Source organism: Dreissena polymorpha, chromosome 2, assembly GCF_020536995.1.
Source record: "Dreissena polymorpha isolate Duluth1 chromosome 2, UMN_Dpol_1.0, whole genome shotgun sequence".
Taxonomy (NCBI): Eukaryota; Metazoa; Mollusca; class Bivalvia; order Myida; family Dreissenidae; genus Dreissena; species Dreissena polymorpha.
Window position 1 is genome coordinate 11667242 of NC_068356.1, and position 18273 is coordinate 11685514.

The 18273-nt window shown below is 36.9% G+C and overlaps 1 protein-coding gene across 3 annotated transcripts in view; it reads left to right on the forward strand.

The window, feature by feature from the left end:
- Positions 1-15391, forward strand: part of LOC127865836 (dual specificity mitogen-activated protein kinase kinase 4-like) — a 47080-nt gene extending 31689 nt beyond the window's left edge. For all 3 annotated transcript variants that reach the window (XM_052405868.1, XM_052405869.1, XM_052405870.1), the window contains 6 exons: positions 1750-1801; positions 2848-2975; positions 4312-4389; positions 5789-5934; positions 6245-6290; positions 11563-15391. In XM_052405868.1, coding sequence (XP_052261828.1) covers positions 1750-1801; positions 2848-2975; positions 4312-4389; positions 5789-5934; positions 6245-6290; positions 11563-11679 — 567 coding nt within the window. In that variant the 3' untranslated portion in view covers positions 11680-15391. The remainder of the gene's footprint in view (positions 1-1749; positions 1802-2847; positions 2976-4311; positions 4390-5788; positions 5935-6244; positions 6291-11562) is intronic.
- The last annotated feature ends 2882 nt before the right edge of the window (positions 15392-18273 follow it).

The window sequence follows — 18273 nt, forward strand, 5'->3', positions numbered from 1 at the left end:
ACAATTTTTTTTTTAACATCTAATAAATTACCCCACCCCACATTATACCCCCTGTCACTCCCCCCTACCCCCCTCCCCCCACATTTTTTTTTAAACATCTAATAAATTACCCCACCCCACATTATACCCCCCTCTAACCCCCCCTACCCCCACATCCCCCCCCCCCTACACCCCCCCAACAATTTTTTTTATTATGCCCCCCTTCGAAGAAGAGCGGGTATATTGCTTTGCTCATGTCGGTCTGTTGATCGGTCTGTCGGTCGGTCCGTCCACCAGGTGGTTGTCAGACGATAACTCAAGAACGCTTGGGCCTAGGATCATGAAACTTCATAGGTACATTGATCATGACTCGCAGATGACCCCTATTGATTTTCAGGTCACTAGGTCAAAGGTCAAGGTCACAGTATCCCGAAATAGTAAAATGGTTTCTGGATGATAACTCAAGAACGCTTAGGCCTAGGATCATGAAACTTGATAGGTAGATTGATCATGACTCGCAGATGACCCCTATTGATTTTCAGGTCACTAGGTCAAAGGTCAAGGTCACAGTGACCCGAAATAGTAAAATGGTTTTCGGATGATAACTGAAGAAAGCTTATTCCTAGGATCATGAAACTTGATAGGTAGATTGATCATGACTCGCAGATGACCCCTATTGATTTTCAGGTCACTAGGTCAAAGGTCAAGGTCACTATGACCCGAAATAGTAAAATGGTGTCCGGATGATAACTCAAGAACGCTTATGGCTAGGATCATGAAACTTCACAGGTACATTTATCATGACTGGCAGATGACCCCTATTGATTTTCAGGTCACTAGGTCAAAGGTCAAGGTCACAGTGACAAAAAACATATTCACACAATGGCTGTCACTACAACGGAGAGCCCATATGTGGGGCATGCATGTTTTACAAACAGCCCTTGTTTTCCTTTTTGTTATTTTTGAAAGATTATCTAATAAATTATTGAATATGAACAATTTCCCCATGATGGCTTACATAATACTGTCAAGCACTCGAATAGTTGGCAGCAGTCAGCTCTTGTTAGGTCACAAGGTCAAAGGTCAAGGTCACAGTGACTCAATATAGTAAAATGGTTTCCGGATGATAACTCAAGAATGCTTATGCCTAGGATCATGAAACTTCATAGGTACATTGATCAATACTGGCAGATGACCCCTATTGATTTTCAGGTCACTAGGTCAAAGGTCAAGGTCACAGTGACTCGAAATAGTACAATGGTTTCCGGATGATAAATTACATTAGGTCAAACGTCAAGGTCACAGTGACAAAAAACTTAATCACACAATGGCTGCCACTACAACTGACAGCCCATATGGGGGGCATGCATGTTTTCCAAACAGCCCTTGTTCCTATTATGGCTATAGTTAAACCATGTTAACACTCTTGAGGCCACATTTATTTCTGATCTGCATGAAACTTGGTCAGAAGATTTGTCCCAATGATATCTTGGACGAGTTCGAAAATGGTTTTGGTTGGTACATAAAAATGAATGTCAGGGGTGGGGCATTTTTCGTTATATGGCTATTGTAATAACTTGTTAACACTCTAAAAGTCACATTTATTGTTCACTTTCATGAATCTTGGTCAGAACATTTGTTCCAACCATATCTTGGACTGCACAAAAAAGGTCCTCTGGTTGTTTGTTTTAATCAGTATGCCTTATTTGTTTCTATATAAGTGTGTTATATTTAGCCTTTTCAATGTGAACCATTTTCTTTTTATTTCAGACTGTAAAGGCATTAAATTATTTAAAAGAAAAGTTAAAGATTATACACAGAGGTGAGTTCTTTGTAAACATGTCTGGTCATAATTCAATACTGTGAAAGATACTGTGTGTTAAAAATTCTCTAATAATTACCATATTTTTATGATGATTGTTATCTTGATGAATTTTAAAAAGGATGACACCCTATAATGACTAAAATACTTGTAAAAACTGCAAAAGATCCTATAGAATTAAACAAGAATTATTATCCCCTGCCAGAGGCGGAGGGATATTGTTTTGGCGTTGGCCGTCTGTCTGTCTTTCTGTCCGTCCTTCCGTCCGTCCTGCACTTTTGTGTCTGGAGCCATATCTTGGAAGTGCTTTGGCGGATTTCATTGAAACTTGGTACGAGTATATATACATATATATGGATAAGAGGATGATGCACCCCAAATGGCATTGTAAACCATCTGTTAATAACGGAGTTATGGCCCTTTGTATCTTGAAAAAAGCTTTTTTTGTGTCCGAAGTCATATCTTGGAAATGCTTTGGCGAATTTCATTGAAACGTGGTATGAGTATATATACGGTTAAGAGGATGATGCACGCCAAATGGCATTGTACGCCATCGGATAATAACACAGTTATGGCCCTTTGTATCTTGAAAAAATGCTTTTTTTGAGTGTCAAATATAACACTTTTGTGTCCAGAAGCATATTGGCGGAAGATATCAATTCAATGAATTTGCTTGTTTTATTTCAAATAAGGCTCGATTGGTGTTTGTTGGCTCATGTACTACTTGAAAGTACCAGGGGTTTGGAAAATAATCTAAAAAGTACCCAGAGTATGGCTGGGCACCTTTAAGCCTATTTTAGGTACCCGGGGTACATTTAAGTATACAAGTGCCCCAGGTTCTTTTAAGTAGTACCTAAGCCGACAATGACCATTTGAGCTCAAATAAGTAGCTCAAATAAGTAAAAACAATGTTAAAGTTAAATAATATTTATTGTTATATTTCTAAAAATAATGAGACCTGGGGAGATTTGATGTAGTGTTAACATAAAGGAGAGAAGTTTCATTAGTTTGTACTGAATGGCCTGCTGTTTGTTTCCCTTGTGTAGATGTGAAGCCCTCCAATATTTTGTTGGATCGCAAGGGGAACATAAAGCTCTGTGATTTCGGCATCAGTGGTCAGCTAGTGGATTCCATTGCCAAAAGTCGGGACGCTGGTTGCAGACCCTACATGGCAGTAAGTGGTGCACACCTTTCATAATGCAACATTCTTCTTCTATATTCAATAACATAGTTGTTAGGGTTTCCATCAACAAGAAAACAGGGAATAGTTGGCCAGGAACAGCATGGCAGGAGTTGGAATAAAAAATCATGGAATTAAACTGAAAGTGTTAAATACCTAACATGCAAAACATGTATAAATACTTAAGACAATAAAGCATTTACCCCATCACATATAAATTTATTAAGAAATTACAAAAGTCACAATTCTAACAAAAGATGGTTTATATATACGTAAACAGTTTCTACATTTAAATGAAGGGGGAGAAAATCCTGGTAGTTGATGCCTTCTTTTAAAACATGGAATTCTTTCATAGTGCACATAATAATTCATCTTATTGTAACTTATGGTAAATGGAGAGATTCAGTAAGTTACTCATAATGTTTTATCATGATTGTTTTTATTATTCAAGTATGTATTGTACATTAAATTGTTCTTTTTTTTTCGCATCAAAAATTCATAAATACCCATATTCAGAATGTTTTGATATTCATGCAAAGTTTTTATGTCCCCCACTATAGTAGTGGGGGACATATTGTTTTTGCCCTGTCTGTTGGTCTGTCTGTCTGTCTGTTTGCGCCAACTTTAACATTTTGCAATAACTTTTGCTATATTGAAGATAGCAACTTCATATTTGGCATGCATGTGTATCTCATGAAGCTGCACATTTTGAGTGGTGAAAGATCAAGGTCAAGGTCATCCTTCAAGGTCAGAGGTCAAATATATGTGGCCAAAATCGCTCATTTTATGAATACTTTTGCAATATTGAAGATAGCAACTTGATATTTGGCATGCATGTGTATCTCATGGAGCTGCACATTTTGAGTGGTGAAAGGTCAAGGTCAAGGTCATCCTTCAAGGTCAGAGGTCAATTATATGTGGCCAAAATCGCTCATTTTATGAATACTTTTGCAATATTGAAGATAGCAACTTGATATTTGGCATGCATGTGCATCTCATGGAGCTGCTCATTTTGAGTGGTGAAAGGTCAAGGTCAAGGTCATCCTTCAAGGTCAGAGGTCAAATATATGTGGCCCAAATCGCTTATTTTATGAATACTTTTGCAATATTGAAGATAGCAACTTGATATTTGGCATGCATGTGTATCTCATGGAGCTGCACATTTTGAGTGGTGAAAGGTCAAGGTCATCCTTCACAAGGTCAAGGTCATCCTACAATGTCAAACATCATATAGGGGGACATTGTGTTTCACAAACACATCTTGTTTATTTATGATTTAATATTATAAAGTGTATTGATAATATTTTAAAACAATGCATTTTGATTGTAGCCCGAACGTATAGACCCCCATCACTCAAGTCGAGGTTATGATGTTAGATCTGATATATGGAGTTTAGGAATAACTCTGGTAAGGCACTGTGTTCTTAATTCTGAAATAGCATATACCCTGGGTATATTTTCCTATATGAACAATTATTTCAACTAGTATTTACCTCAAACAAATGTTTCTAACTAACCTTTACACATTGTCATTACTGGTATAAACATTTGAAGTCCTAAAATAATGCCATTTTAGCTATATTTTGTGTTTACTTTATAACTAACACAGAGGATTCTTAAGGTCTATCACATTGTTGTATTTTCACTTTTAATTGTGCCATTCTCTGGGTAAACAGGGCTTTATTAATGAACGCAAAGTGTTGCACCAGATTAGTCTTTGCAGTACGCATAGGCTCATCTGGACAAAACTGAACGCCGAAACTGCACTTTGGTTAAGAAGAAACCTGTAAATAAAAAAGAAATTAATTGAATCAGAAAGTATTGACCTTAATAAATCTGTGCAAATTGCACAGGCTTATCTGGGATGAAACTTTTCTCACATGCATTAAGCTTGGTTTTCCCAGAGTGCAGCTCAATTGATTGTGTATGACTCATTGTTCACAGCTCAATTGATTGTGTATGATCCATTGTTCGCAGCTCAATTGATTGTGTATGACCCATTGTTCACAGCTCAAGTGATTGTGTATGTCCCATTGTTCACAGCTCAATTGATTGTGTATTACCCATTGTTCACAGCTCAATTGATTGTGTATGACACATTGTTCACAGCTCAATTGATTGTGTATGACCCATTGTTCACAGCTGAATTGATTGTGTATGACCCATTGTTCACAGCTCAATTGATTGTGTATGACCCATTGTTCACAGCTCAATTGATTGTGTATGACCCATTGTTCACAGCTCAATTGATTGTGTATGACCCATTGTTCACAGCTCAATTGATTGTGTATGACCCATTGTTCACAGCTCAATTGATTGTGTATGACCCATTGTTCACAGCTCAATTGATTGTGTATGACCCATTGTTCACAGCTCAATTGATTGTGTATAACCCATTGTTCACAGCTCAATTGATTGTGTATGACCCATTGTTCACAGCTCGATTGTGTATGACCCATTGTTCACAGCTCAATTGATTGTGTATGACCCATTGTTCACAACTCAATTGATTGTGTATGACTCATTGTTCACAGCTCAATTGATTGTGTATGACCCATTGTTCACAGCTCAATTGATTGTGTATGACCCATTGTTCACAGCTCAATTGATTGTGTATGACCCATTGTTCACAGCTCAATTGATTGTGTATGACCCATTGTTCACAGCTCAATTGATTGTATATGACCCATTGTTCACAGCTCAAGTAAGTGTTGAATATTATTTTAAAATACAAATTGCTTTGAGTATTAATAACACGAATACCATCGAATATTCTTTACAATTTTCAAACATAAAACATGTTCCAGATGGAATTAGCTACAGGCCATTTTCCATACCCAAAGTGGAACAGTGTGTTTGATCAACTTACGCAAGTTGTGCAGGGACCAGCCCCTAAGCTCAATCCTTCCGAGGGACGATTCTCTGAAGATTTCACAAACTTCCTCAACACATGGTATGACAGGGTTTAATTGAGTTAAGAGAATATGGATACTTCTTTCTAATAATATTGTTATGAAAAAAATGTGTGTACCTTCAAATTCTCATAAATTTTTTTACATGAATTGTATTGTTTTTTAGAGAAAATAAAGTTTTTAAGATAAGGAAAGATAATGGTGTTTTGTGCAAACCATTTCAGTTAATTATTACTGCCATTAAGAATTTGTATATTTTTTTAAATGAATATATGTTTGTTTTAAGCTTTATTGAAAATAAAATCAGAAAATATTACAGATTTTTTAGCTTTGTCAATTTTAACTTTTCAGTTTAACAAAAGATGAAAAGCAAAGACCTAAGTATAACAAATTGCTGGTAAGTGTTACTTGGTATTTAGTTGCAAATGGGTGGAGTCCCTTTGCAATTGGTGTCACCAGTTATTTGTATTTTTAGCTCTTCTTAGCTTTAAGTGCTCAGAAGGGCCTTCAGAATACTGTGATGTCTGTCTTTAATCAGTGCATGTGTGAGTGCGTAACCTTCTTGTAAATAACTGGACAGATTTTAACAAAACTTCACTGTAATCCTTCAGTGACCATTTTATAAAGTTTTTCAAATCATTCTGAGTTATGGACCCAAAAATGGGTTTAAAAAAAAGAAATTTTAAAAATACTTATTCTTAAACAGCAAGACCCAGTGGTTTAATATAAGGTATGCAGGATTGCATTGTGGTCCTCTACAAAGTTTGTTTTAATAATGCACCTTGAGTAAAAACTGACCACCGCCTTGCCAGTCACCATGTTTCATAGTCTTATATAGGAATATCTTTAAAAATATTATTTTCTGATTCCGTAAAGCCAAAGGTTCATAGTTGGCAATGTAGCATATGTACTATCATATAGATATCCTCTGCAAGGTTTGTTAAAATTATGCCGATTGAGTCAATACTTGCCCCGCCACTGAGTTCACCAGTTTAAAATTTTCTTAAAGGGAAAACTACGAAGCCCAATGCATTCATATTTGGTATGTAGCATCATCCAGAAGTCCTCAACAAAGTTTGTTTGAATTATTCCAGTGTGGGTCACCAGCTTATGTACACTGACATAGGAAAAACCTTCTTGTTTGAAACTGCACAGTCAAAGGCTTTTATATTTATGCCCCCTTCGAAGAAGAGGGGGTATATTGTTTTGCACATGTTGGTCAGTTCACCAGATGGATGTCCGTCCGTCCACCAGATGGTTTCCGGATGATAACTCAAGAACGCTTAGGCCTAGGATCATGAAACTTCATAGGTACATTGATCATGACTTGCAGATGACCCCTATTGATTTTCAGGTTTCTAGGTCTAAGGTCAAGGTAACAGTGACTCAAAATAGTAAAAGGGTTTCCGTATGATAACTCAAGAACGCTTAGGCCTAGGATAATGTAACTTAATAACAGAGCTCCAGATAAGGGCCTAACAGCCGTAAATACGCCTTTTTCATGAAGATTTACGCTTTTATTTTTATAATCTGGACGTACAATTACGACATTAATATCCATTTTACGCATTTACGAAAAAAATCTGGCCGTACCGATACGTCTGCGTCAGTGCGGCGTGATTTGTTGGTCTCTAACCTAACGGCGCTTTTCGTTAATTTAAATTACCGAAAAGTTGTAGACTGGGTTCATATATTATTGTCTATTCTGTCGCGTGATATCCTGTAACTTGTAAATCTGTCAAAAACGATATTTCTGCGCGCAATTGAATGCCGGCTTAACCGAAAGCGGCTCAAAACAACATTTTGTTGTCATATAATGACTACATACGGTGTCTTCTAACCATCCTGACATTAAATCTGTAAACCCAGAAAAAGACATTGTCGCCCCCATATTAAACGATTTGATTGCATCGGTGGCATTAAACGTTAGAAAACACGATGGGAAACGGATGAGACAGTGAAATAAGTGTTCATTTACTTAGCTTACTAGATGGCTTGTGTTTTCTTGTCAAGAAAAATGAAGAAATAGTATTAGTCATGAGTTTTAATGTGTAGTTGTATTAGCATCATAATTCAGAATGGAAAACCTAATACAGTAACTGTTTAAGAAGCTACATATATTTATTATAATTGCTGCAAATGTTTCTGTGAAGTCAGTTATACACCCTTCAATATCCAAGAATATGAGGAGTACAGTACTACCTGTATTTTTGGATATGGTAGTACAGGTACTAATTGATTTTAAGCGTTACTCCTTTTCTTTCTGTCAGTGGCAGTACGGTTACTTATTTCACAAATCCTTATCTGGAGCTCTGTTAATAAGTACATTGATCATGACTGGCAGATGACCCCTATAGATTTTCAGGTCACTAGGTCAAATGTCACTAGGTCAAAGGTCAAGGTCACAGTGACTCAAAATAGTAAAATGGTTTCCGGATTATAACTCAAGAAAGCTTTGACCTAAGATCATGAAACTTCATAGGTACATTGATCATGACTGGCAGATGACCCCTATTGATTTTCAGGTCACTAGGTCAAAGGTCAAGGTCACAGTGACTCGAAATAGTAAAATGGTTTCCGGATGATTACTCAACAAGGCTTTGGCCTAGGATCATGAAACTTCATAGGTACATTTATCATGACTGGCAGATGACCCCTATTGATTTTCAGGTCACTAGGTCTAAGGTCAAGGTCACAGTGACTCGAAATAGTAAAATGGTTATCGAATGATAACTCAAGAATGCTTAGGCCTAGGATCCATGAATCTTCATAGGTACATTGATAAGACTGGCAAATGACCCCTATTGATTTTCAGGTCATTAGGTCAAAGGTCAAGGTCATAGTGACTCAAAATAGTAAAATGGTTTCTGGATGATAACTCAAGAAGGCTTTGGCCTAGGATCATGAAACTTCATAGGCACATTGATCAGGACTGGCAGATGACCCCTATTGGTTTTGAGGTCACTAGGTCAAAGGTCAAGATCACAGTGACTCGAAATAGTAAAATGGTTTCCCGATGATAACTCAAGAATGCTTATGCCTAGGATCATGAAACTTCATAGGTACATTGATCATGACTGGCAGATGACCCCTATTGATTTTCAGGTCACTAGGTCAAAGGTCAAGGTCACAGTGACTCGAAATAGTAAAATGGTTTCCGGATGATAACTCAAGAATGCTTATGCCTAGGATCATGAAACTTCATAGTTACATTGATCATGACTGGCAGATGACCCCTATTGATAATCAGGTCACTAGGTTAAAGGTCAAGGTCACAGTGACTCAAAACAGTAAAATGATTTCCAGATGATAACTCAAGAATGCTTAGGCCTAGGATCATGAAACTTCATAGGTATATTTGATCATGACTGGCAGATGACCCCTTTTGATTTTCAGGTCAAGAGGTCTAAGGTCAAGGCCACAGTGACTCGAAATAGTAAAATGGTTTCCTGATGATAACTCAAAAATTATTACGCCTAGGATCATGAAACTTCATAGGTACATTGATCATGACTGGCAGATGATCCCTATTGATTTTCAGGTCACTAGGTCAAGGTCACAGTGACAAAAAACGTATTCACACAATGGCTTCCACTACAACTGACAGCCCATATGGGAGGCATGCATGTTTTACATTCAGCCCTTGTTATTTCTATATTTAGAATATTTCTTACAGATATTCCTTCAAGCAAACAGCGCAGACCCTGATTAGACGCTGCATCATGCGGCGTCTCATCTGGGTCTACACTGTTTGCCAAGGCCTTTTTTCTAGTCGCTTAGGCATAAATGGGGTTAATTATTTTAGAGGATACAATTTAACTATTTAATGACTTGCTTAGTCAAAAGTGGGACATTTTAGTTCATGTATGATATTCAGGGAAGTTTATTATGCCCCCCATCGAAGAAGAGGGGGTACATTGTTTTGCACATGTTGGTCGGTCGGTCTGTTCGTCCACCTGATGGTTTCCGGATGATAATTAAAAAAATCTTAGGCCAAGGATCATGAAACTTCATAGGTAAATTGATCATGACTGACAGATGACCCCCATTGATTTTCAGGTCACTAGGTCAAGGTCACAGTGAATCGAAAAAGTAAAATGGTTTCCGGGTGATAACTCAAGAATGCTTAGGCCTAGAATCATGAAACTTCATAGGTATATTGATCATGACTGGCAGATGACCCCTAATGATTTTCAGGTCACAAGGTCAAGGTCAGTGACTTGAAACAGTCAAATGGTTTCCGAATGATAACTCAAGAATGCTTACACCTAGGATCATGAAACTTAATAGGTACATTGATCATGACAGGCAGATGACCCCTAACGATTTTCAGGTCACTAGGTCAAAGGTCAAGGTCACATTGACTCGAAACAGTAAAATGGTTTCCGGATGATAACTCAAGAATGCTTATGCCTAGGATCATGAAACTTCATAGGTACATTGATCATGACTGGCCTATGACCCCTATTAATTTTCAGGTCACTAGGTCAAGGTCACAGTGACTCGAAACAGTAAAATGGTTTCAGGATGATAACTCAAGAATGCTTACGCCTAGGATCATGAAACTTCATGGGTACATTGATCATGACTTGTAGATGACCCCTATTAATTTTCAGGTCACTAGGTCAAAGGTCAAGGTCACAGTGACTCGAAACAGTAAAATGGTTTCAGGATGATAACTCAAGAATGCTTATGCCTAGGATCATTAAAACTTCATAGGTACATTGATAATGACTGGCAGATGACCCCTATTGATTTTCAGGTCTCTAGGTCAAAGGTCAAGGTCACAGTGACTCGAAGTAGTAAAATGGTGTCCAGATGATATCTCAAGAATGCTTACGCCTAGGATCATGAAACTTCATAGGTACATTGATCATGGCTGGCAGATGACCCTTAATGATTTTCAGGTCACTAGGTCAAAGGTCAAGGTCACAGTGACTCGAAATAGTAAAATGGTTTCCTGATTATAACTCAAGAATAATTAGGCCTAGGATCATGAAACTTCATAGGTACATTGATCATGACTGGCAGATGATCCCTATTAATTTTCAGGTCACTAGCTCAAAGGTCAAGGTCACAGTGACAAAAAATGTATTCACACAATGGCTGCCACTATCACTGACAGCCTAAATAGGGGGCATGCATGTTTTACAAACAGCCCTTGTTTGTGTGTAGCATCATTGAGTGGTAATCTTCAAAGCGAATTTAAATTATGCCCCTTAGGTTAAAATGATCCCTGCCCCTGGAATTACCCGTTTAAGATAGACTTGTTGAGGCAAACCTGTAAAAATCTTCTTGTTTTTTTAAATACTTAACCATGATCTCCTGTAGGCAAGGGGTTTTTCCTTATATGGCTTTTATTATACTTTTGAACACTTTAGCAGTCATATAGTTTGCCCAATCATCAAGAAACTTTATAAAAACATTTGTTCTACTTTTATCTCGGCGGTTCAGTTTCTTTGGGTCTATTTTATTATTTATCATAGATATTATATGCTAATAACTGCTTAAATCACAACTCGATCATAGCAGAGTTAACTTATTGGATTGTTTAAAACGTAAAAAAGGAACATTTTATATTTTAACATAGATGCAAGAGGAAAATCAACAAAACTTTCAGATATGAATAAAGCTTGATAATAATGCATTAACTTGGTGTTTATTTTCAGGAGCACACTTTCATCAAACATTATGAGGAAATTGAGGTGGATACAGCAACCTACTTCAATAGTGTACTTGACCAGGTGAAAGACTCCTCTCAATTAGAACAATCCCAGTCGTCATAACAATGTCTTCTCTTCTAGCTACAAAACCCTGGTAAACAAGCAGTTGTGAAATAGGCTGTGGACAAACATAGATCTGGGCTGATAGGTCTTGAATGGAACTGACTGTGAATAAGAGATTATTTAGTGCTTGAACCTGTAAATAGTTGAAAGAAAATCACAACTGACAGGATTAATACAAGTTGTTCTTTTGTAGAATGACATGATTTATTAAACTATGTATCTCCTTTTTGGATTAGTGACTTGATTTCATATTCCTGCTTTTTCATTGATAACAAGATAAGTCTAATAATAAAAATGTCAAATATGCAATTGTTAGGTCTCTCAAGACTTTCAGTCAAGAAGTAATATACACTGTATATGGCAAAAGTGATTGTGTTAATATAAATGTTTTCAGCTTAAAAACAATGATTTTTTAAAACTTTTGTCTGCATTGTTGAAATTGTGCATTCATATACAGTCATTGTTCATTTTACCAATAAGTCATAAGTGCTAAATATTGTAATGGATTGTTAACTTGCAGATCTTTGTTGTCTTATGCCAATAGATATTATGTTATGCTATATAGATTGGTCTTCAAAGTTGGAATTGTTGTTTATGCAAGTAAACCAGTTCACTGAAGTGGTTGTGGAAAAAGTAATTATTGTAGTTGGAAAAACTTGATTGTTATTGTGTAGATTTGTAATGAGATGAGCAGTTTTTATTTATTTCTTGTGTTACCATGATGTGTTACATGGTAAAGTTGCTTTTCTGTATCACACATGTAGCCTGTGATATTTTGTTTTTGTTTGTGCATAATTCAAAGTGCATGCACAATTGGACATCTGTAAGTTTGATATTCCATAATGGAATGAAGATATGGAATCAAATTGAAATTGATTACCTGATACCATCGTTCATCACTTCATTGAGAGACTGCAATTAAACCAGTTTGATACCACAAGTTTGTACCTAGTGGGTATATTTGCAGTGTCATTGGTTTGTACCCAGTGGTTATATTTGCAGTTTCATTGGTTTGTACCCAGTGGTTATATTTGCAGTGTCATTGGTTTGTACCCAGTGGTTATCATTGGTTTGTACCCAGTGGGTATATTGCAGTGTCATTGATTTGTACCCAGCAGGTATGTTTGCAGTGACATTGGTTTGTACCTAGTAGGTATATCTGCAGTGTCATTGGTTTGTACCCAGTGGGTTTATTTGCATTCGCTGGTTTTAGTGAGTATATTTGCAGTGTCATTGGTTTTTACCCAGTGGGTATATTTGCAGTGTCATTGGTTTGTACCCAGTGGGCATATTTGCAGTGTCATTGGTTTGTACCCAATGGGTATATTTGCAGTGTCATTGGTTTGTACCCAGTGGGTATATTTGCAGTGTCATTGGTTTGTACCCAGTGGGCATATTGCAGTGTCATTGGTTTGTACCCGGTGGTTATATTGCAGTGTCATTGGTTTGTACCCAGTGGTTATATTTTCAGTGTCATTGGCTTGTACCCAGTGGGTATATTTGCAGTATCATTGGTTTGTACCCATCGGGTTTATTTGCATTGTCTTGGTTTGTACACAGTGGTTATATTAATTTACAGTGTCAAATTAAGAGATGTGCAATTTCACATTTTATTTTTAGAATGTGGTTTAATTTAAGCCAAAAGTTCTTTTACCTATCTTTACCTTAATCAAATACTAATACTAATAAAATTTGCTATTTTAACGCAGTATGTCATTGTTGAATATGAAACTTGTTACTTCCTGACTTGCATTTTAGCAAAGATTTTAATTTGCATGAATCAGGGACGTTCCGGTAGCCTTACTTCAACTGACTCCACACACTTGTGACTTCAGGGTCTCTCCAATATTTCTCAGCCATCTAGATTAAGAAATATGTCTTAAGTTTCTTCCTCACCAACAGCAGTGTTTGCATATTCAAGCTTGCATCTCATTGAAAGTTGGGTTAGTGACACGTGTTTTTGTCCCTTGCTCTTTTTGTTATGTGAACAAACAATTGCGTTAATATATTCTGGTAGAAAATTTATCAATTTTCTGCTTGCTTAGCAAATGTTGATAAAAAAAATATTCTCATTCTGTTTCACAATGGACTGCCCTAAAATACTGATTCAATACACAAATTAATCCCCAGAAAAGTAAAATTTTTGACAAGCATGTAAACACAATTACAAACACTGCAATCATTTTTATAAGACATGGCCATGGTGCAAGTTTTACAGTTCAGTACATTTATTACCTGTCAAACATTCAAATAAGATTATGCAGCCTTCTGTATTAGACAATCAACTACTGTGCTAGTGATCACGATGCATTAACTTGTGTCTTGTAAAGCTTCCATTATGCTCAACAGTGAGTCCTCAATCTGTGTTAGCCCTCTGGTCACAAGTGTGGGATGTTCCATTGACCATTCCAGTGTTAACTGCTATGCTAGATGTTGTACCATAGTACATGTTCACTGTTATGTCCTTGTACACATGATTATGTTGATTTGTAGCAAAACATGTGTAAGTTTTTAATTTCTGCATTGAATGCTAATTTGGTAAGCATCTTTATCTACAAAATATTTTGCATTATCATAATTAACATTAAACAAGTACACTCACTTTTGCAATTAGTTATATTTAACTACTTACTCTGTTATATATTTTAAGATGATTTTGCAAGTAACTTGGTAGTGGTTTTTACTACTCCAATAGAAAATTGTGATGTCCATTAGTTTTTTGTACAGCAGAGGATTTTTACACCTTTTTTCACAATTATTTAAATGCTTGTAATTTGACAAATTAATTAAGAGTACTCAGGGCTCAACATTAACGGTTGTCCTACTGCCCCTTGCAAGTTAAAGTTGGGTCCGGGCAAGTTACTTTATAATCTAGTTGTCGGCCCAGGCATGTGCAAAAAAGAACAAAGCATTTAATTTAGACTTTAATTAGACTTTAATTGCTGTAATCATTTTGTTAAATGTGCAAAAATAAAAAAGGTTTTGTGGTCTATCATTTTGATCTTTAGTACAAAATATGAGGTTAACTGTTCATGTGATATTTCATGTTTGGGCAAATGGCTTTACGTTCAGGGCAAGTAGATTTTCTAAGTACTTGCCCGGCAGGGCAAGTTGGTTTTTAGGTTAATGTTGAGCCCTGGTACTAGACTTACTTTCAAGTTACAACAGTAATGTGTTCTTATTTTTCATATTTATCTGTACATTAATATTCTACTGTTGAATTCATCAAATTGTAAATGTAATGAAACAACATGACACTTTTGCATACCATAGTACCGGTACATCTCTATGATCTGTGCAATGTGAAAATGGGTCGTATGCCAAATGTGGCCAGCATAGCTGCTGCCCAGCCTGCTCATTTGTGGGATACTTATAAGACACGGAAAAACACAGGATCATACTTTTAGACTTTATGATGCGGCTCTCTGTGTTCTGAATGGTATTATTGCTTCATTTTCAAAGTTTTTCACTGAATTGTGGTCAAAGAAAAAGTTGTGTCGTGATCACAGCACCCTTGAAGAAACATTGATTTCTTCTGTGTGTACTATGCCAATCTTGTTTGATACTTGTTGATGTTTATATGAGCGACTGTTTCGTTTCCAACGACTTTGTATGACATCATAATGTGCATATAAATCATGGTTTAAATGCTTCACAAGTTGTATATGCCTTTATAATATGAAATCAATTAAATAAAGACAAATACACAATATATTGTTTAAGCCTGTTTTTATACATCAGACACAGTAACAAGATGAGATTTAGTCAAATAATATATTTTTATGCCCCGCAAACAGAGTTTTGGAGGGGGGCATATTGTTGTCGATGTAAGTTAGTTTGTCTGCATATAATGTTTTAAGTTTGTAAAGCTAATTACTTCCATCTTTCTCAAGCAATCGAAGGGAAACATGAAATATATCATCACCATGCATGCATAAATGTGCAAGACAAAATGTTCATGTGGAGTATATAATGGTCATATAACATGTTATACCTTACTACAGCAAACTCTTAAGTTCTAAATTTTTCAAGCATTTTTTATGGAACATTTTATTAGTCAACAGCATAAAGTGTAGATTTGCAAGACATATTTTAACTTGCAGTGATCCACAGCCATTTCTGAGTTATGTACAATTTGAGTTACGCATAGCAGGGCTCAACATTAACGGTTGTCCGATTGCCCCTGGCAAGTAAAAGTTGGGTCCGGGCAAGTTATTTTATAATCTAGTTGTCTGCCTGGGCAAGTGCAAAAAAGATTAAAGAAAAGGGTGTGTTTCTGTGGTTAAATAGTACAAATAATCGCAAACGATTTGCCTAATGCACGAATTTACCTCGGCGATTGTTGTTTGCGGAAGTCCGAACTAACTAAGCATGGTGCGCTTGCGGTGCGCTTGCATTTCCAAACTTATTTTTAGAAACACCGTAAATGGCTTGGGATTCCAATCATCGGCTTTCAAATGCTATTGTGTTTATTAGCTCCACTGGCCAAAGGTCAGCGGGGCTTATGTCATGGTCCTGTGTCCGTCGTGTGTGCGTGTGTCCGTGCGTGCGTTAACTTTTTCTTTAAACATCTTCTTCTCCTAAACTACTGGTCTAAATCTGATGAAATTTCTCAGAAATGTTCCTGTGGTGAACCCCTTTCAAATTTGTTCAAATTATGCCCCTGGGGTCAAATTTGACCCTGCCCCAGGGGGTAAAAAAATTGAAAATTTGCTTATATAAGGCCTATTTTGTGCAAACTTTATAAATCTTCTTGTCCATAACCATTAGGCCTAGGGCTACCAAATTTGGTATGTATTGACATCTTATAGTCCTCTACCAAGTTTCTTCAAATTATGCCCCTGGGGTCAAATTTGACCCTGCCCCAGGGGGTCAAAAAATTGAAAATTTGCTTATATAAGGCCTATTTTGTGCAAACTTTAAAAATCTTGTCCGTAACCATTGGGCCTAGGGCTACCAAATTTGCTATGTAGTGACATCTTATAGTCCTCTACCAAGTTTGTTCAAATTATGCCCCTGGGGTTAAATTTTACCCTGCCCAGGGGGGTCAAAACATTGAAAATTTGCTTATATAAGGCCTATTTTGTGCAAACTTTATAAATCTTCTTGTCCATAACCGTATGGCATAGGGCTACCAAATTTGGTATGTAGTAACATCTTATTGTCCTCTACCAAGTTTGTTCAAATTATGCCCCTGGGGTCAAATTTGACCCTGCCCCTGGGGGTTAAAAAATTGAAAATTTACTTATATAAGGCCTATTTTGTGCAAACTTTAAAAATCTTCTTGTCCATAACCATTGGGCCTAGAGCTACCAAATTTGCCATGTAGTGACATCTTATAGTCCTCTACCAAGTTTGTTCAAATTATGCCCCTGGGGTCAAATTTGACCCTGCCCCGGGGGGGTTAAAAAATTGAAAATTTGCTTATATAAGGCCTATTTGTGCAAACTTTAAAAATCTTCTTGTCCATAACCGTATGGCATAGGGCTACCAAATTTGGTATGTAGTGACATCTTATTGTCCTCTACCAAGTTTGTGCAAATTATGCCCCTGGGGTCAAATTTGACCCTGCCCCGGGGGGTTAAAAAATTGAAAATTTGCTTATATAAGGCCTATTTTGTGCAAACTTTAAAAATCTTCTTGTCCATAACCATTGGGCCTAGGGCTACCAAATTTGCCATGTAGTGACATCTTATAGTCCTCTACCAAGTTTGTTCAAATTATGCCCCTGGGGTCAAATTTGACCCTGCCCCGGGGGGTTAAAAAATTGAAAATTTGCTTATATAAGGCCTATGTTGTGCAAACTTTAAAAATCTTCTTGTCCATAACCATTGGGCCTAGGGCTACCAAATTTGCTATGTAGTGACATCTTATAGTCCTCTACCAAGTTTGTTCAAATTATGCCCCTGGGGTCAAATTTGACCCTGCCCCGGGGGGTTAAAAAATTGAAAATTTGCTTATATAAGGCCTATTTTGTGAAAACTTTATAAATCTTCTTGTCCATAACTATTGGGCCTAGGGCTACCAAATTTTGTATGTAGTGACATCTTATAGTCCTCCATCAAGTTTGTTCAAATTATGCCCCTGGGGTCAAATTTGACCCTGCCCTAAGGGGGTCAAAAAATTGAACATTGCTTATATAAGGCCTATTTTGTGAAAACTTTAAAAATCTTCTTGTCCATAACCATTGGGCCAAGGGCTACCAAATTTGGTATGTAGTGACATCTTATAGTCCTCTACCAAGTTTGTGCAAATTATGCCCCTGGGGTCAAATTTTACCCTGCCCCGGGGGGTCAAAAATTTGAAAATTTGCTTATATAAGGCCTATTTTGTGAAAACTTTAAAAATCTTCTCGTCCATAACCATTGGGCCTAGGGCTACCAAATTTGCTATGTAGTGACATCTAATAGTCCTCTACCAAGTTTGTTCAAATTATGCCCCTGGGGTCAAATTTGACCCTGCCCTGGGGGGTCAAAAAATCGAAAATTTGCTTATATATGGCCTATTTTGTGCAAACTTTAAAAATCTTCTTGTCCATAACCGTATGGCATAGGGCTACCAAATTTGGTATGTAATGACATCTTAAAGTCCTCT